At 36.9% G+C, this 21,526-nt stretch overlaps 1 protein-coding gene across 2 annotated transcripts in view; it reads right to left on the reverse strand.

Annotated features, from left to right (window-relative positions):
- Nucleotides 1-778: 778 nt before the first annotated feature.
- The window catches only part of DYNC2LI1 (dynein cytoplasmic 2 light intermediate chain 1), a 44,870-nt gene continuing 24,122 nt past the window's right edge, over nucleotides 779-21,526 (reverse strand). The window contains exons 5-13 of one of the 2 annotated variants that reach the window (XM_060168561.1): nucleotides 19,880-19,968; nucleotides 15,741-15,927; nucleotides 14,747-14,815; nucleotides 14,071-14,148; nucleotides 10,380-10,456; nucleotides 9,703-9,773; nucleotides 4,394-4,491; nucleotides 3,897-3,989; nucleotides 779-1,077 (exon numbers count right to left, since the gene is read on the reverse strand). In XM_060168561.1, coding sequence (XP_060024544.1) covers nucleotides 1,015-1,077; nucleotides 3,897-3,989; nucleotides 4,394-4,491; nucleotides 9,703-9,773; nucleotides 10,380-10,456; nucleotides 14,071-14,148; nucleotides 14,747-14,815; nucleotides 15,741-15,927; nucleotides 19,880-19,968 — 825 coding nt within the window. In that variant the 3' untranslated portion in view covers nucleotides 779-1,014. The remainder of the gene's footprint in view (nucleotides 1,078-3,896; nucleotides 3,990-4,393; nucleotides 4,492-9,702; nucleotides 9,774-10,379; nucleotides 10,457-14,070; nucleotides 14,149-14,746; nucleotides 14,816-15,740; nucleotides 15,928-19,879; nucleotides 19,969-21,526) is intronic. The other variant, XM_060168562.1, reaches the window with a different exon arrangement.

Genomic DNA, 21,526 nt, shown 5'->3' on the forward strand with positions numbered 1-21,526 from the left:
GCTGTTTCTGCACAGCCAACCCCAGTCCTCTCCCTGGGTCTGATCTCCAAAGCCCGAGTTCCGGCACCCAGTCCCCACCCGCACCGGTGGACCTGCATCTCAGGCTGGTGAGTGCAGGGCGGCAGCACTGAACAGACCATCTGTGCAGTTTTCCCTCTGCTCTGGCTGCCACAAACCGGCTGCTGCATTCTCCTCTGAGTCTCTGAAGCTCCCCTTCTGTCCCAGCAGATCTCCCCACCAGTGAAGGGGCTTTCCTGGGTGCAGGAACCTTTCCTCTTTCATAGCTCCCTCCCAGGGGTGCAGGTCCCATCTCGATTCCTTTCTCATTTTATTTTTTCCTACCTGGAAGTTACCTGGAGATTTTCTTGCCCTTTCAACAGTCTGAGGTCTTCTGCCAGTGTTCAGTAGATATTCTGTGAGAATCGTTCCACATGTAGATGTGTTTTTGATGTATTTGTGGGAGAAGGTGAGCTTCACTTCCTACTATTCCACCATCTTGATTGCTGCTCAGAAATGTGCATTTTAAAAAAGTACTTCCGATGCTTCTTGTGCCTTACCATTAATTAGAGTAAAATGATGACACCTGTGAAAGTGACCCCAATTCTACTTTTCTTACCAGACACAGCTGAGAACTCCTTAGAGAAGGAATGTGTCTAGTATAAATGCTTAACCTTATACTCACAACTGTTACTAAATGCTCTTGCTTTCATATTCCTGAAAACATAAGCAGAAACTTACAGACGCTGAACCAAGTATACACTACTTAAACATGTTAAAGGTAGGTCCTGCAAGATTTTTTATTTTTAAAAAAATATTGCATGTAATTATACAAATTTTTCCCTTTTAAGAGAGTTAAAAGTATGCAGGGAGTTGCACTAATACAAGAAATTCCACTTTTCCTTTAACAAATTACACATGTAGACTTTCCTCACTTATTAATATAATATTAAGTAATAAAATAATCTTACTTGTATTTGGAAAAGAAGAAATAAATACCCTCTAGTTGCATTAGGTTCAGGAACCAAGCTCAATTTGTTTCCAAGACTTGGAAGAACTTCTTTTGTACTGTTCCAGTTCCTAAAACAAAAATATGTGTTACTTGCAAAAAAACTTAAAATTTTAAAACTAGGCACCTTAAAACTGCCTTAGCATTTTTTTGGGTTAACAGTGTATCCTTTATAACATCATCATTCTCCAAATTTCTTGCCAACTGTTTTATAAATAATTATACTTAGGATTTATTTTCTAGAAATGCAGTCTTCAGAGTTTCCGTGTCACCAAAGCAGCACTTGGAGATGAATTTATTAAAGTTTCAGACAAAATATACACTATATAGTATATACAAGTTGTTTTTCAACTAACAAAATTAAGCATTTGGCATACTTTAAGTATATAAAAGTGATCTTATTTTTAAATGTTTGCTGTTCAACTCTTGTCAAATTGTGGTTGAAGTCAGCAAGGTATCAATGTTTAAAATGTACATATCGTTTGACCCAGTGATTGTACCTTTAGAATTTTATCAATAAGTATAATAGAGAAGAGCAGAAGAATAGCAATAGAAGGATATTCACTGAGCTGTGTATAGTGGCACACAATTGGAAATGGCTTAGACATCTCCCAGTAAGGACTGATTAAATACATCAGTGCTCATTCACACTTGACTTCATAGGCAGCCAGCAAAAACAACAGTGGTCTTATGTACCACATGAAAAGGCAAATAGGTGGAGAGAGGGCAGGACACTTCCATTTTCTGTTATACACTTCCATGTCTTGACTTTTTTCACAATGAGTATATGTTCCTTTCACAATTCATAAAACAGAGATAACTTTTAGTGGGGGTGAATATCCTGCATGAGATGACTGACCTGCAAAAGGGATCATCTAAGGGGATTGCCTCCTGGCCTCTTACATGTTGTTCAATGTCTAAGTGTACAAAGTATATTATTATTTCAGATAAGCAAAAAGTGGTTACTCTGCAAGATAAGGCAATCACTGCCCTTTGGCTAACATAACAAGTTCATTTTCGCTAGGAAAAGAAAATTAGATTCTCATTTTCAGAAAAAAATTGCAGATTGTCTCTTTCATATCTATACTCTAAGTTATTAAAATTTAAATGTTGAAAGTTTCAAAACTGTATAAAGACTTCAGAAGGATTTTTTATAGTATTAACTCTGAAGCAGTCTTTATAGCTTCGTTTATTTCTTCTAATGAAGTTAGCTCAGTTCACCAGTTATCTTACCAGCAACTTATGGTTTCAAAGATTGTTAGCTCATAAAGAATAAACAGTAATCAGTTATCACAGACTTTCTTTAATTGAATTATTTTTACCAATGCTAATGGTGAGGGCATTGCTTTGAGATTCTGTGCTAGTAGTTTCTCTCTTCTACAGACAGCAAACAGAGAAGATATAAATTTAAAGTTTTGGATATTAGAATGTCAAAATTTGGAAATGGACATCAATAAAATAATTGAGCATCAACTGGTAATCATTAGCATGACTTTTAAAGCAGAAGCATAAAATTATGTTAAGGTACTACACGTGCAAACGAAAATCAATTCATCTACTAAGATACCATGAATAAAATACTATGAAAGAGGCAAAATTAGGATATTATAACTTTTCAGGTGAGTTAAAAAAAAAAATCTCTCAGTCAAGAGAATGTAGAATTAGTGAGGTACAAGGGTTGAGTAAAGAAAGATATTGTGGGGCTGCTTTCCAGTTCCACTCAAAATTCATATGGTTTTAGGTCAGTTAGGGAAGATGTATTTGAATGTGAAAACTCATGATGCTCAGAAATACTCTAGGGCTTTAACAATATATGTGTGTGTGTGTGTGTGTGTGTGTGTGTGTGTGTGTGTAAAAAAAAAGGGCTCACTATCTAATATAAACAGATACTCTTATCAACAATGGCAGTTAGTCATTAACTCCTAGATAAATATTAATTCAGAGATGACTTCCAACTAATCTCTATAGCCAACCTGCACACATAATAAGGGTTACATGAGGTCATTTTAGTGTCCCTACAACATGCCTCTTACTTTGCTACAGCTAAAACACCCTCAATATTCATGACATATTTTTCAAAAGTCTTCTGTACTTAAACGTTTTGCTTACTTATTCTAGAGCCCCTGAAGGTGAAAGGCTAGTGCTGAGAAAAAGACGCTGGTCCCCGCTTGCAGTGGGTGGTTGCTTTCAGGTTATCCTTGCAACAATGTGACTGCCCAAGTTACACAGCTCTGTAAATCCCACCTGAGAGGTGGTCAGGGCATTCAATTTACTGTGCTTATAGTAAGGGCATGTCCTGTACAGTGACTCATTTTATCAAACTAAAAGGAGATCTGGGAAAATCTAAATATTGGACCATGATGAGTTTACCAACTTTTGCATTCTTACATTAGACTGTGTATCACAAATGGTGCTATCTGGCATATATGGAAAGCAGTCTCCACTTTTAATCACTTTCCTGAGAGACTCTGGGTTTTGTCAACTGCGTTTGTGTGCTTTCAGTCCTTAATTTTTCTGATACAAGAAAAGTATAGATACATCTAAATGTCCTAATAAAAAAACAAAACCTTTTAAATAATCCCACAAACAAAAGAATATTATGGAAGTGTCTCCCCAACAGTGAGGTAAGAATCACTACCCATCTTCAACATAAAGTAAACTGGAAAGTCCAAAAAGGATATGTGAACACCAAGTCATCTCTGGGTGGTAGAATGATAGGTGATTTTTAGTTCCTTCTTGATGCATATCAAAATTTTTTAATATATAGTGAAGATGTACTATTTAAATAATTTTAAAAGTAAAAAATTAAATTGAGAAAAATTTATGGAATTCTAAGGATATTTCTGTGATAAAACTTAAGATGAAATAAAATAAATGTTTAGGATAATACCTGATCCTTCTGAATTCTCATTTCATCAACTTCGCTTTCAGCATACTGAGGGTCTCTTGCAGGGTCCTTGACATCTTTTAATGTGTTGACACTCTGAAATCACAATTCTTCAAATCATTTCATGCCCATAGTCCAAAACCGTCAATGCAGGGTTATCAACTACCCTGCAAGCCAAGTTCTCGTTCCTCAGCTGGCCCTCACTGCTGAGCGTCAGTTCAAATTCCCCCAGGTCCTCTCTCCCTCGTCTTTCAGATGTTGCCTCTCCCTTCTCTAACAACCAGCGAGAGCTCTGTTTGGAAGCAGAGTGAGAACTGTGTCTTACGCATCTTTTAAACCCCACAGTGCCTCATATACAGTAGATTTTTAGCAAATGTTTAATTGATTTTTGAGCATGTGAGTAGAAAACAAAGTTACTATAATAGGCCTGCTGAAACATTTCCCAATAACTGTTGAATAGTGCTGAAAATTCTTGCTTTAAAAGAATTAGAAATATATACCTTTGGTGGAAAGAGCTTTTCATACACTTTTTTCCACAATTCCATTGGTGAATGGGCATGAAACTTTCCAATGTCATTGTCAGGAACGGGAGGAGATCCTAAAATTGGAAGTTTTACTCCAAATGACTGCATTGACTAAAACATTACAAACTCTATCAATAAAACAGATGATACTTATAAAAATATAAATCTAAGATCACTCATTTCTCCTTTCCTGTAGTCACTATTAAAGTTTACCCCAACCCAGTGTAGCAAGGCCACTGGGGCAGATTCTAGTACCAGAGGAAGAGGAGATAGAGTAATGAGTAAACTATAATTCTCTTTCCCCACATTTAAATTGCTGCTTGGCAAAAATATAAAGTTTGATATTCTCATGTGTTCATGAATGTGTAAGGAAACAGTTATTCTTATGTGCTAATGAGTAGAATGCAAATTGGGACAGCTAAATCAGAGAGTAATAAGGCACTAGTGAATACTATGAATATACTAAAAAAGGTCACACTCTATTAACCAGCAATTCCAGTTTTGGGTGTTTACCCTAGAAACACCTACATACATGTATTAAGGATTTCACATGGCTGCATCACTTGTATTAGTGAAAAATTGGCCACAACCGAAATGTCCATCAATAGAGGTATAGTGAACTAAATTACTATGCACAGCCATGCTCTATAACACTACCCAGCAGTCAAAGTACCAAATAGACTTACATGTAGCATTAATATGGAAAAAGGAAAACTTCAAAATGATATAGAATGATACAATTATATTAAAACAAATAGTTGTTTCTAATGGTACTGATGAACCTATTTGCAGGGCAGGAAAAGAGATGCAGAGGTAGAGAATGGACTTGTGGACACAGTGGGGAAAGGGGAGTGTGGGATGAATTGAGAGAGTAGCACTGATATATACACACTACCATGTGTAAAACAGACAGCTAGTGGGAAGCTGCTGTATAGCACAGGGAGCTCAGCTCGGCACTCTGTGATGACCTAGAGCATGGGGTCATCACATGGGATGGGGGCGGGTGGGAGGGAGGCTCAAGAGGGAGGGGATATATGTATACATATAGCTGATTCACTTTGTTCTACAGCAGAAACTAACACAACATGGTAAAGCAATTATATTCCAATAAAAAAAAGATATGGTACATATATACAATGGAATATTACTCAGCCATAAAAAAGAGTGAAATAATGCCATTTGCAGCAATGTGGATGGACCTAGAGATTATCATACTAAGTGAAGTAAGTCAGTCAGAGAAAGACAAATATATGATATCATATGTGGAATCTAAAAAAATGAGGCAAATGAACTTATTTACAACACAGAAATAGACTCACAGACTTCAAAAACAAACTTAGGATTACCAAAGGGGTAAGGTGGGGGAGGGATAAATTTGGAATTTGGGATTAACATATACACACTACTATATATAAAATAGACAATCAACAAGGACCTACTGTATAGCACAGGGAAATCTACTCAATATTCTGTAATAACCTATATGGGAAAAGAATCTGAAAAAAGAATGGATATATGTATAACTGAATCACTTTGCTGTATACCTGAAACTAACACAACATTGTAAATCAACTATACGCCAATGTAAAATAAAAATTACATTAAAAAACAAAAAAAGTTTTTTCTATACCACATTCACATATATAGAAAATGGTCTGGAATATTAAACTTGATCCTAATATATACTATTTCAAGATTTTATATGGAGAATGTCTTTAGGTATTGCTTGTATAATTTAAGTTAATTTAAAATTAAGTTAGGGCTTCCCTGGTGGCGCAGTGGTTGAGAATCCGCCTGCCGATGCAGGGGACACAAGTTTGAGCCCTGGTCTGGGAAGATCCCACATGCCGCGGAGCAACTAGGCCCGTGAGCCACAACTACTGAGCCTGCGCGTCTGGAGCCTGTGCTCCACAACAAGAGAGACTGCAATAGTGAGAGGCCCACATACTGTGATGAAGAGTGGCCCCTGCTTGCCACAACTAGAGAAAGCCCTCGCACAGAAACAAAGACCCAACACAGCCAAAAATAAATATACATAAATTTTTAAAAAGTCCCTCTTAAAAAACTGCCAAAATATACACCCTAATGAATACTGCCTTTCAAAATGAACCTGAAAAATAAAACAATTACAGTGTTTAAAAAAAAATTAAGTTAATATGAAAAATTTGAAAATATGCTGCCACTTCTTGGCAATTTTCAACCCACAGTCTGAGATTTGTCATTCTTTCTATTCTAGCATCTACATTGTTCACTAAGACTGTTTCACTCTTGATCTTTCAGGGCCTCCTTACCACTTTGGTGAGTAAGACACTGATATAACCCACCGATCTTACTTAGATTTCCCAAATCTCTTCCTTGTCCTCATTTGTGTGTGTGTGTGTGTGTGTGTGTGTGTATTGTACAGAATTTTATCACCTTTGTAGGTTCATATATTCACTACCACAGTCAAGATACTGAACAGTTCCATTCTCAGAAGGATCCCTTGTGTTGCCCTTTTATAACCACACCTACCTCCTCGATTCCTCCCCCTACCTCCCTACCTACAGTTCTGTCCCTAACCTCTGACAACTATTAATCTTTCCTCCATTTCTAAAATTTTTTCATTCCAAAATTTTATATAAATAGAATTATATTGTACGTAATCTTTTCTCATTGGCTTTTAAAATTTAGTATAATTCCCTGGAGATTCACCCAAGTTGCTGTATGTATCAATAGTTTGTTCTTTTTTATTGCTGAGTAGTGTTCCATGGTAGGGATATACCACAGTTTATCCACTTACCTGTTGAATGATATCTGGGTTGTTTCCACTTTTGGGCTATTACAAATAAAGCTGTCATGAACATTTGTGTACAGATTTTTATGTGAACATAAGTTTTCATTTCTCCCACGTAAATGCCCAACACTGCAATTTCTAGGTCATTTGGTAGCTGCAAGTTTAGTTTTATAAGAAACCATCAAACTGTTTTCAAGAGTGGCTGTACCATTTTACATCCCCACCAGCAATGTATGAGTGATCCAGTTTCCTCACATCCCCTCACAAGCATCTGGTGTTATCACTATATTTTATTTTACCTATTCTATTAAGTGTGTGGTGATATCTCATTTGCATTTCCTTAATGATTAATGATATTAAACATCTTTTCATGTGCTTATTTGCCATTTGTATATCCTTTTTAGTGAAATATCTGGGCATGTCTTTTGCATATTTTCTTTCTATCTATCTATCTATCTAGGCTGCACCAAGTCTTAATTGTGGCACATGGGATCTTTAGTTGCGGCAGGCAGACTTCTTAGTTGCACCATGTGGACTTTTTTTTTTTTTGGCTGCATTGGGTCTTCATTGCTGTGCATGGGCTTTCTCTAGTTGCAGCGAGCGGGGGCTACTCTTGGTTGTGGTGCATGGGCTTCTCATTGTGGTGGCTTCTCTTGTTGCAGAGCATGGGCTCTAGGTACATGGGCTCAGTACTTGTGGCTCACGGGCTCTAGAGTGCAGGCTCAGTAGTTGTGGCGCATGGCCTTAGTTGCTCCGCAGCATGTGGAATCTTCCCGGACCAGGGCTCAAACCCATGTTCCGGGCACTGGCAGGAGGATTCTTAACCACTGCCCCACCAGGGAAGCCCCATGTGGACTTGTTACTTGCGGCATGTGAACTCTTAGTTGATGCATGCACGCGGGATCTAGTTCCCTGACCAGGGATTGAACCTGGGCCCCCTGCATTGGGAGCGTGGAGTCTTCCCCACTGGGGAAGTCCTCTTTTGCATATTTTCTAATTGGATTTTTTTTTACTGTTATTTATATATTCTAGATACTAGTCCTTTGTAAAATATGTAGTTTGAAAATATTTTCTCCCAGATTGTAGCATGTCTTTTTATCCTTTTCACATGGGCTTTTTTTTTTTTTTTTGCGGTACACAGGCCTGTCACTGTTGTGGCCTCTCCCATTGCGGAGCACAGGCTCTGGACGCACAGGCTCTGGACGCACAGGCTCAGCGGCCATGGCTCACGGGCCTAGCCGCTCCGCGGCATCACATGGGCTTTTAAGAGCAAAAGTTTTTAATTTTGATGGGGTCCGAGCTCCATGATTTTTAAAAAATTTATTGTATTTATTTGATAGCACTGGGTCTTAGTTGCAGCAGGCAGGCTCCTTAGTTCTGGTATGTGAACTCTTAGTTGCTGCATGCATGTGGGATCTAGTTCCCTGACCAGGGATCAAACCCTGGCCCCCTGCATCGGGAGCGTGGAGTCTTAACCACTGTGCCACCACGGAAGTCCCTCCATGATTTTTTAAATTCAGTATTTTTCAACCCTTTTCTGACCTCCAACTACTTACATGGGCAAAAGATTTCCATCAGCATTATCTATCATTACAGTGATTCTCACTGCTAATGAAATTAAGTTGGTAATAATAAGTATTATAAAAATCAGTATTTATAATCACTCATTAATACCTCTATTCTTTTCATTCCAATTCAATCTACAATCTCATGACAAAGATCTCTACATTCGAAGTCAAGTCAACTTTAGCTTGTAAGAGTAACGGGGGATGGGAAATAAAAAAGAAAATTATTGTCTATTAGAGTGTTAAAACCAAACTATGCCAACCCCAGCATATAGAGTTGCTAGGCCTGAGAATCTCCACAATGAAAATAGCTTCTGTGAGAAGATAAGGAGCTTGCCTACATAAACGCTTGAAATTTCTTTTGCTTCATGAGTCTAGGACATCTGTAAGTTTAGGAAACACATCCCATTGGATGAGAGGCAATTTTTCATAATGAAAAATTAAGGCATACCTAGTTAGTACAACTGTGTTCTTTTTGATTTATTCCAACACTTGAATCTCAGATTTTTCATCATTGCCCATAATATATAGCTTTGAATTTCCTGACCACTCTATGCTTCTGGTTTTCTTCTAAATGCAAGGAGCTAAAATTTAGAAGTATCTGGAAATCAGTGAGGGAAAGAAAATACATGCAAAATTTTTAGTGGAATATAGATTAGAAATCTATATATAGATTTCTATATATAGATCTATATATAGATATATATAGATATAGTGGAATATAGATTAGAAATCAGTCTCTTATGTGACAACATCCCTTCCATCACAAATATGTCAATGTGATGCATTTTGCATCAATACTGTGTATACAAAGAATAACAGCAACAATAATGAAACCGGAAATGATGGTTAGAGTTAGGAGATGTTGGAGATGAAGTGAACAGGGAATAGGACAAAATCAATAAGCAATTAAAAAACCATTGAACAATCTTAATAAGTTCACCAACCTATTTGACTTAAAGAATCCAATCCTGCTGTGACAAACAGTGGTTTATTCTGATCCACACATGTTGATTTGCTACATGGATGAGAAGAAAAAAGAATCCAATTAAGTTTAGCAATCAAATATCCTGCCACTCTCTACGGTAAATACAAGAGCCAAGTTTTATATCTAGCCACTGGTGACAGCATTGCTCAAAATGAATGAATGAATATTAATATGATTCCAAAAATTAAAGTAGAGCACTAATAAATGTATTATAGGAGAAAAAAAATGACAGACCCAAATTACCTCAAATCAAAACCAAGGAAAGTAGCAAGGTTAAGAGAAATACACACTAAAATGATTGATTCCACTTCTAATCAATATAAAAAAGTGATAATAGCGGGAAGGCTACTGAAATGAGGGAAAAGAAGTAAAAGAAATCAGGGAAACAAGTATAATAGTATCATTGTTTTGTCTAGTCTCAAACTAAGTATTATATAACATTTTAGTTGTAAAATTTGATAAATATTTAAACAATACAAGAAGCAGGAGACAATATGAAATTATCTCTAAGAACAGTCATCTGAGGCACTTTCCTGGTCAAGAAGCAAAAGACTTGTGAGAACAATAATCAGATGAGACAATAACAACAGCAAAAAAAAAAGATAAAAAGATATTTAAAAAATATTTTAACAGTACCTTTTGTCAATGCCAAATGCCAACTGGTTAATAACTCCACGTATTTTTAGTAATAGAGCTTCTGATTTACTGGTAAACTAGAAAGAAAATAAATCAGGAGAATAAATTACATGCTCTGCTTTCAAATCACAGAAACAGGTAAAATAAATATGGCTTTGAACAAGTACAGATTGCAGAGAGAAATACTATCTATTTGTCCAACAATACTTGTGTTTCAGTAAGCAAAACAAAACCTTTGAATAAAGGGAAAGAAAAATCTCAGTAAATTTGTTTTAACTTACTCTTCAAACTTCATGAGTGCATGATATTGAATAGACTTGTTTTTATGCACTGATCATTTCCGCTACTCCCACAAATGGATCGTAATCATTGCCAAAATGCAATCTGGTTGGTTAAAAAAGTAGGAGGTATGCATCATAAATAACTTTTTCATCTAAGGGCATATGACTGTCTTCAAAGCAGTTAATGTGGGAGTTGCAGATTAGTCCAACAGATACTGATACTAACACCTTTTTTTAACTTCTCTTCTGAATTGCCTTTGGAACCTGCAAAATAAGCTACTGAATATTCTCAGTGGTGGTCTATAACTAGAATGATCATAACCAGAACATTTTAGAGAACGAAACGGGGTGGCTACTATTAATCATTAATCTGAGAAATCAGGTGAAACTAGGACATATGGTTACCCTACAAATCTTTTAAGACTAATTTGATTTTTGGAAATACCAAAGTCACCCAGCCAAATAAGAATGACCAAGATGTATGAAAGTGGGAAAAACAATCTTGAACCAAAATGAGATGTAATTATAATGTACAGAGTTCAATTTTCAGGATAATATTCATTCTGGATTAAGAACAGGCTCCAGGGAAAACATTCAAAGGAGAACACTCATGTGAATATGTAAGATTTTATTTATTTATTTATGCATGCATGCATGTGGTACGTGGGCCTCTCACTGTTGTGGCCTCTCCCGTTGCGGAGCACAGGCTCCGGACGCGCAGGCTCAGCGGCCATGGCTCACGGGCCCAGCCGCTCCACGGCATGTGGGATCTTCCCGGACCGGGGCACAAACCCGCGTTCCCTGCATCGGCAGGCGGACTCTCAACCACTGCGCCACCAGGGAAGCCCCTGATACATTTATTTTTAAAAATTGAAAAATTTTAGGCTTCCACTGAGACAATTTTCTAATATGAAAACTTTAGTTGAATTTTAAAAACACAAGTTTTCATCATCATCATTATTATATTATCTATTATGTTCCCTGTATGGTGAGGATAAAAACCTCGTCACAAATGTCTTTCATAGGATGTGGGAAGTTTTCTAACTCAACCCCACCCCCATCTACTGCATCAACTGCCTTGAAAACATCCTCCAGAAATAGCTGTAGAGCTTTTACTTATGAACTCAATGCCTGGGAACTCATAATCTCCAAAAGCAACTCATTCCATTTTCAGATAATGGTAGCATTAGAAATTTTTCTTAATTTGAACTAAGCTCTATTGATTCCTTGTTATTGACTCTAAGAAAGCAAAGAATATATTTAATCCCTTTTCCGTGGATCAGTCCTTCGAATGTTTAAAGAGTGTTATCACAATCCCGATGCCAGAATATAATTTTATACTGTTCCTCATACATCATAATTCTAAGTCCCCTAACATCCTGTTGGCTCTCCACTGAATCTGGTTCTACTTACCAATGTTTTTGTTTGTTTGTTTTTGTTAACTTGATTAGATTGCTCATACTATCAAACCAGTATTCTTGACTGAATTATAAAGGATAAACTATAGTGTTAAAAAAAAAAAGACTGCTGAGTATCATTGAACCTTGTAAAGCAGTACCCAAGTCTGGGCTGTAGGGTAAGAGTGGAAGTGAAACTGAAAGGTGGGGCTTTGATAACTCTGGCTGCTTTCTTCTTGGTGTGGGAAGCTAGAAAAGCTGGTGGTCCAGAGTGCTCTTATAACCCCAACCTCTGAACCCTCTGGCTTACTGAAAGCTGAGATGAAGGAGTCTCAAATCCTTTCCCTAGTCCCTGACCTTCTAGGGTCTTTTGAACCATGGTTAACTGCAGGCCTGCTGTGGCCTGGGTTGACCTGACTTCACCTAAATTTGTATCCGTAAGACCAGACTGGCCCTGATGGATCATCAAATGTGATCTGTTCCTAAAGAAAGACAGGGATTTCCCTCAGCGAGCTAACCAGAAGTAAGTATGGGGCCTTATCTAGTGGTGAAAGTAAGAAACTACAAGATCCATGGTCTTTGCTTCTGTACTCTAAATGAGTAATTTACTTTAAATTCGTCATATCTTTTTCAAAACAATAAAGAATATTTTTGTGGTTGCCAAGGGGGGGTTGGTGAGGGAAGGTTGGATTGGGAGTTCGGGATTAGCAGAGGCAAACTATAATATACAGAATGGATAAACAACAAAGTCCTACTGTACAGCACAGGGAACTATATTCAATATCCCATAATAAACCATAATGGAAAAGAATATGAAAAAGAATTTTAAAAAAAGAATATTTCCAAAGTACTCTGTCAACCTAATATGTAAGCAGATACAGTACAAACATAAAAGATAATGATTTTTAAGAAAATACATAATAAAATATATTTGGAGCATTCTGAAAAGTATAAAAATTTTAAATACAGATCATATTTATTACTTTTCATCTTAATATACTAGCCACGAAGGCTGGGGACTAGGCCATGTTTTCTACAGGTTCCTCTGAGCACTCTGATTTAGAGGGAAAAAGAGACCATTCAAATGGGAAGAAAGTTTTTCCTTTTTTTTTTTTAATAAAAAATGCGTTTATGTTTTATTGTGTTAGAGGATATCCAGCAACATTTGGTCCTGCTGTGGAAGATGATGTAACAGTAATTATAAGAACCAGCCTTGGGCTTCCCTGGTGGCGCAGTGGTTGAGAGTCCGTCTGCCAATGCAGGGGATGCGGGTTCGTGCCCCGGTCCAGGAGGATCCCGCATGCTGCGGAGTGGCTGGGCCCATGGGCCGTGCCCGCTGGGCCTGTGCGTCCGGAGCCTGTGCTCCGCGGCGGGAGAGGCCACAGCAGTGAGAGGCCCGTGTACCGCAAAAACAAAAACAAAGAACCAGCCTTTACTGAACTTTGTGTCAGACCCTGTGCTAAGCACTTCACAGTACTCGGGCTACTAATCCTCACAACAACCCTATGAAGAAGGTATTGTTTTGTCCATTTTACCAGGAGACTGAGGCTTCAGTGAGATTAAGTGACTTGTCTGAGACCACATATCTAGTAAATGGTTGCCCAGGCAGCATGACTCCCAAGTTCATATTTTTAACCTCTACAACAAACAGCATTTAAGTTTTAAAAAAATTGTTAGTCTTTTTCTCTTTTAAGAGAACATAGATTCTAATTTTTAAGGGGAAACTGAAACATAAATAAATAAACAACCAATTTATCTCTTTAATATTGATGGGGGTTTATGGCTATTAGAAATTTAGAACTTTTGCTTCAAAGAAATGGTAGGCCATCTAGCAGAGTGTGTTCTAGAAATACATTATAAACACTCTGTAACAAGAGGGTTTTGAGGCAATGGGAAAGGAGAGAATGACATGCATTAGTAAAAGCATTAGCATTCATAACTGTGCACCAAGCTGTTAATCTTTCCAAATTTGTTACTGTCCGTTCAAACCCAAAGGATAGGAAACGTACAAACCATTAATGATGCTCCGTAATAATGTGCAACAAATCGAAGTGTCTTGCATATTACCTTCCTCTTCTCAGAGTCAAAATCCTGAAGAAATATGTTATTAAAAAGAAAAAAGTTGAGACAACTAGTGTCTGTAGCAGAAAGGTGCAAATTATTCAATACAGAAACAGATTTTCTTATTTATTTTTTGGAACATACCTTGAGTAGGATTCCATTACCTTGGCATTTGTTTCTATAGAGAGCTGAACAGTAGCTGCAGCCTTTTAGAGCTGCAGCTACCAGATCTTTCCTTGTTTAAACACTTAGCTCAACAGAATTTAGATATAAGCACACATTTTCTAGTGCGGAATACCCCAAGGATTCTCTGACAAGCAAAGATAAGAAGAAACTAATTTTCTACTTTCTTAGCTTTAAAAGTTGGGACATAGGCCCTGTCCCTTGGTGACTGGACTGGATTCAGTTTCTAAATCTTCTGCCATATCCCCATTCCACTGTATTTACTGTTCCTTACCTATTTTCTCTTTCCCAACTATATCCTCTTTTCCAAAATCTTTAAGATGTGTGACCCCTTGACCTCTCCCTCCCACAGTCATTTTTCTCATTTCATTATTACTTTTGTTCCTCTCCTATAAAGCCTAGGCATGCAAGTACAACAAGCTCAACTAGAAGTGGAAGAGCTTACCTGAAAAATATCGTATTTACTTCCAATTATGACCAGAGGAATTGGAAATGGGTCAATTAATTCACAATCCTGTTAACATATTTCATTGATTCATTATAATTGTTTATTACTATGTATTCATCAATTTCCACTTATATCATTTTGAATCTTCCCATAATGTTGACATTGTTTGCTTGACATAAAGGTTGTTTCAATATTGAATTTCTTAAACTATAATACATTTCTCAAGCATAAAACTAGAAATGACAATTCCCTAAACTATGATATTTATTCTTCATGTTGTATCCTTTTATTTTCTTAAATATGTCACCTTCCTGTTTTTTTTTTATTATTTCATATTAACTGTTTGTTACAATAACATTTATACATGGGAACCATAAACTATCAGTTTTGTTCTGATATTACCTTTGTAAAACGCACTCACATAAACTCTGGGCAATATAAAATACTGCTCTTGGTTTTCTAGAAGATGACATTCATGATTGTATATAAAGGACTTACTTGTGTTATCATATTGCAAGTTTATAGTTTAATTAATTATCAGATGATAAAAAGATATTGATTATGTGACAGACACTAAATGAATGTAAAGTATAGTGACGGTAAAGGCTGTTAAAATTCTATTCCTTGCTTAAAATTGTAGTCTTATCTAGCCTTTGCCAGGTGACATTTGTACAACCTGGTTTTTTATCTTCATTTTACAGAGATTATAAAATCAGTATCAAACTACTGCTTTAAAACTCTATTCCTTTTGATTGGTGTAATATGCCATAACGATCACAGTAGATGTGTAACAAGAAGACATATGAAATCTTTTTCCTTGTTTTGCCCTTACTGAGGTTTTATTAAATTGCTATAATTTTCCAGTGAACAGGTTCATCTACATGAAGTGAATTTCAACTCATGCATAAAAATCTAAAGAAGTTGTTTGTGATGTTATCTTTAACTGTTTATGGGGCTAAGAATTCTAGGGATAATCCCAACAGTAACTCACTGGATGGTCCTTCTGCATATTGCTCCATATCTTCTGTCTCATTTCAGAAACTGCTTTAGCATTTTTCTTCCCCAGTTTCATCATCACTTTATCTACATGAAGTTTTGTGGCTTGCAACAGATTTTCCATGGTGGGCCAAAGGTCATTAGGTTTGGAAAGGTCCAAAACAAGAACAATAGAAAATGTCCTAAAGAAATAAAAACATGTTTCAAAAAAAAAAAAGAGTCAAAATAATTACTATTTGAAGCCATACTATACCGAAATTTATTTTCTAAAAATAACACTATAGTTTAAGAAAAAAAACCCAGCAATGTCCTAAGAAAAAAATGCCAAAATTATAGCCTTATTTATTCTAGTGCTTTTCCCTAGTGATATTTAAGTGTCACAACTGAAGTTTTTGTTTGAACTAGTAATAATCCAGTTCAAATAATCGGCAAGTAATTGGGTCCAACAATGCCATATTTAGATCCACTTTTGCTGTGTGCTCCAAAGAAGGGAAGCAAAAATAATAATCACAGCAGCAGCAACAATGCAACAACCTGGTGAAGGAGAAGAAAACAGATTTACTGATGGTCCTTGCTAGGAGGACTACCTACCTTATTTACTCTTAACAACAACACTTCCTAGAAGATGTTATGACGGCCATTATATGGATTAGAAATCTGAGGCACAGATTCATATAACTAGTAAATTGTAGAGCTGGTATTTACATCCAGAGCCACGTGCCTTTCTGCTGTACCTTGCTGCCTCTCTGAAAGCACACCCCTGGCCACCACACACACCACCACTGTGACCACATGCATGTGTGTTCATGTTCATGTAAATCTAACCTCAGCAATAACAACCCAATTTAAAAAGGGCAAAGAACTCAAATACACATTTCTCTATTTAAAGGTATACATATGGCCAATAAACATATGAAAAGAGGCCCAATATCACTAATCATTAGAGAAACCCAAATCAAAACCACAATGAGATACCACTTCACATCCATTAGGATAGCTATGACAAATAAAAGTAAAAATAAACAAAACCCCCCAGAAAATAACGAGCGTTGGTAAGGATATAGAGAAATTGGAACCCTGATGCATTGCCAGTGGGAATATAAAATAGTACAGCAGACACTGTGGAAAGCAGTACAGTGGTTCCTCAAAAAATTAGAGGATCCTGCAATTCCACTTCTGGGTGTTTTGAAATCAGGGACTCAAATAGATATTTGTATACCAATGTCCATAGCAGCATTACTAACAATTGCCAAAGGGGGGAAATGACCCAGATGCCCATCAGTGGGTTAAGAGATGAACAAAACATGGTATATACATACAATGAACTATTATTCAGCCTTAAAAAGGAAGGGAATTCTGATACATGCTACAACATGGATGCATCTTAAAGACATTATGCTAAGTGAAATAAGCTAGACTCAAAAGGACAAGTATTATATGATTTCATTTACATAAGGTACCTAGAGTAGTCAAATCATAGAGACAGAAACTAGAATGGTGGTTGCCAGGGGTTGGAGAAGGGAGAAGTAGGGAGTTATTATTTATTGGGTACAGTTTCAGTTTGGGCAGATGAAATGTTCTGGAGATGGATGGTGGTGATGGCTGCACAACAACGTGAATATACTTAATGCTACTAAACTGTACATTTAAAAATGGCTAAAACTGTGAATTTTATGTTATGATATTTTACAATAAAAAACGAACAAACAAATATAGGAGTATTTCAGAAAATGGTCATAATAAGTATGTAGAACCATAATCATGGGCCGATACGTTTTTGATCAACAGGGCAAACATTCTGCTAGTAGATATAGCAAGGAATTATAATACATGCTAGTTATAATATAGTCAAGTTATTTTGCTTAGTTTGAGCAGATCAGCTGTGTTGTGTAATTAAAGCAGAACAGTGGCTAAATTCTATACTATAGGTCTAAATCCAGAAAGTAGTCTTTTTAGACATTAATTAGCAAGATTTTCTATAAAATTATTGAGCCATTAAATTCTCTAGCCAACTACATCTATGTCATTTTAATAAGCTCAGAACCAGTTTTGCTTAATTGTAACAGAATATACATAAGTGAGGATACTATATTTTCAGAGTTTTAGTATGGTTAATGTTTAAAAAAGAGAGGACTATGGTTGAACTTTTTTTAACTGTGGTAAAATATATATAACATAAAATTTATCATTTTTTCCAAATGAAAATAACTTTGTTTTAAGCAAAGGAGAAATGGATTATTCAACTTTTTTCTGAGATTAAGATTTATGTTTCCAGTGCACTGGAAATATCTGTGTTACTTTTACCTTCATAGCAAATGACAGCTAAAAACATTTTTTTTAAAACACGACCTTTTAAAACAGGGAAGTGGACCACAGGAAATGCTCTGTTACAAATTATCTAAGGTCTGTGGAAATGTTCAGTGCATCTATAATTATTCTATGAACAGGCATCTTAAAGATAAACAGTATCTAAGAGCACTGGTACGGCTGCTGAGGTCGCTGGGCTTCGTCCAACATAAGGAAATTATATGTCAAATTAATTCCAGCCACAAAACACTCTGAGATTTGCAGCTACATGAGGAGTGAAATGCTTTCCATGAATTCTTCCATCACTCAGCAAGCTACTCTGGACCCAGGCCTATGGCGCCCCTGCCCTCTGTTCATCATAACCCTGACCCCTCTTCTCTCCTAAAGCAGGCTCAAGCTGCCCTGGGGTTCCAGGCAAAGAAGACCAAGGACTCACAAAGTGAGGCATTAAAGAAACTGGAGAGGTTTGGCTTCCTGCAGAAACCAGAATTTCTACAAGCCCGTGAGGTCTAGAGAAGGGAAGTAAGGTAATATGGCAAGGTGAAGTGCAAGTCAGGGCCAGGTAAGAGCTGCTCCCGGCCTTTGCAGTCCTGCCAGCCTCAGGCCAGGCTGGCTGGCAGCTCTGGGTCCTTCAGCTCCTCCCCGTCCGCGCCATCTCTTCACAACCACACCACCGTGAGCTGCCCGAATTCCCAGGCAGCTTCGATTATTTGTCTCTGTTAAAGGAGGACAAATGAAAACTATACAGCTGTAAAATCCCATGATTCTGAAAAGTAATGTCCGGGGAAAACGGTGGTTATAAAAAGCAAGATCTAAATCTATATACATACAATATCCCATACCTGTACAAAGTATATTTATGAACACTGAAAACACTGAAAGAAATACCTCAGTATGTTGATAGTTCTTTTTCATGTGATTGAGGATGCTTTTACTTTCTATGTACCTTTCAGTATTTTTCCAGGTTTTCCATATGAGCATATATTACGTTTGTAATAAGTAAAAGACAGTAAATCATATTTCTTTAAAAGAAAAAAAATCACTGGACAAATAAAGCCAACATTACCGGCTAGTTATAGAAAAACAATTATCCTGTTAACAAGAAATAATTCCATACTCTAAAGATCTTAATGGCTGAAATTTAACAAATAATTGTCAAGCCCTTTGTATTTGGTCCAGGCAGCAGCAACCGTTTGTGTTAAACTCTGACAGGAGTAAGATATTTCAGATTTAAAAATTTTGTTTTCCTTGGCTAAGATGACAGTTTTCCACATCTGATGTGGCCACGTGTGGGAGTCATTGTTAGGAAAACACCACCAAAGAGTGAGGTTTTCCCTCAGGTTCTGTTTCTTTTAGGTCAGCAAATAGAGACTTTCTTCCTCCTCTGACTCATAGACTTCCCCTGGATGAAGCTTCAGTGGTATTAATTAGCATTAAATTCAAAGTAGACATAATGTCCAGCTGCAGGAAAAACTCAGGGCTGAATTAGCTCACGCTTGGATGGGTGTTAGAAATAATTGTTTTCAAATTTATTTTTGCCAAGTGAATTCATTGCCCAAGTGTTATTTGACGTATTTTGTTTGTTTGCAGGCTTGCAAAATATGTTACTAGTTGGAATGCCAACTATTTCACTTCAGCACAGGCCAGAACCTTGGTTCTTTTAAAATCTCTGACAGCATTACAGTTTAAGCACATAGAAAGGAAGTGAACTGTAGGCAACATAAAACCGTCCCTGCAAATTCTGGTTCACAAAAGCCTACTCATATTCATCCTGTGGTCTCCACTGGATACTTACTAACAACTGTTCCTGGAGCTGGCCACACTTACCGTAAGGTGTCACTTGTGATTGGTATGCTGATTAAATCCAGTAAAGAGGTTCCTCCACCTAGTTCCCAAAAATGAGCAATATCTTTTGGCTGAAAAAACAGGGTTTTTTCAAATTAATGTTCTTTGATGTTTTTACATTTTAAATAGTTCTTATATTTCATTAGTACCAGCCAGTAATAATTATGGATACAAGATATTATAGTCCTCAAGACCATTTCTTGGCAATTTTTTGAAAGTTAAGGAAAGGAAATTTTTTCCTTTCTCTATTCCATCCCTCAAAATGCACCAAAACCTCTATTCCAAAGAACAAAAATGAAACATTAAGAATGTACATGTGTACTAAATGCCCTAATTCTACCCTAACCTAATAGAAGACATTAAACTGTGCCCCAATTCTGTAAATATCACATGTAGCAGACACTCACTCAAATTAGAAATAAAATTAACAAATTGAACACATTTGGAATTATCTTTTTGAAAACAATTATAATTTTAGATAGAAATAAAACAGTTGAACAGGAAAACATCCTGATTGAGGGAGGCAGAAGCTCACAAAATAAATCAGACACACAGACAAGACATGAGGAAACGGGAAGAACAGGTGGCAGTCCGGGCTGCAGACTGGGATTTCCTGGGCAATAGTATATAAGCAGCTGGTCTGTGCCTGACTTCCCTGGGGAATGTAACCGGTTGGCACTGGCCATACAAGCGGTAGGTGGGGGAACAAGGAGAGACTCAACAATTGTTTCCCTTTTTAGAGGACTCCAACACTAGGGGATTGAAAGGGCTGGGCAGCCAAAGGGCTGGGTAGCTTGGAAATAAGACCATCTATTCCATGACAGCTCTCCTACACCACCAGCTAGCTGATGGCATCTCTGCCTCTGGCCAGATACTAAGGAAACTTCAGGACACCAAGATTGTGTGAGGAGCTGATAAAGCTCTTCCACTTAGAAGTTTTAGGAGACATTAAATCTGAGAAAGATGTGAAGCCCATCTTTGAATGAATATGGAAAAGCCCAACTTGATAGCACAAAGTTTAACAGAAACGAATAGGTGAAAAAGAATCACATGAGTTTTTATGTGTCTAATACCATGAACTTGGAAGAGGCAGGTGGTCATTAAAGCAGTTTTAGATGAATATATATATTTTGCATTTTTGACAAGTTATCTCAACCATTAAAATTGTTTTGCAGTTGCTATTTGAATCATTAATGTTTGTGGGGGAAATAAGTTTGCATTGGAAAATCTCCCTTGATTCACAACTGGATGAAGAAAAGTTTTTAGAGCTCTTAAAAGTTAAGCTTATGAAAGTTGTCTCAGAGTTTCCCATGAAAAGGATAATTCCATTTCTAGGCTTATCACTCATGCAAAATTCATGTGAGTCACAAAAATAAAGTCCTCCCCCATCTCAATATATTACTTTTTTTCTTTCCTCTTTTTAATTTCACAGTTTTAATAACCAGCTTGGCATTGGTGAATCCAGGAAGCAGCAACAGCCCATTTTAACTGTTTATATACACTGTCTAATAATCAAACACTTGGACTGGATCAATCTATAAAAATTTGCCTCTGTTATGGGAGATATGGGACCTTCTACTGTAATCTAGATTGTTCTTCCGTACATCTAATTTTATTTTTAAAAGACCT

The sequence above is a fragment of the Lagenorhynchus albirostris genome, chromosome 13, assembly GCF_949774975.1.
Source record: "Lagenorhynchus albirostris chromosome 13, mLagAlb1.1, whole genome shotgun sequence".
NCBI lineage: Eukaryota > Metazoa > Chordata > Mammalia > Artiodactyla > Delphinidae > Lagenorhynchus > Lagenorhynchus albirostris.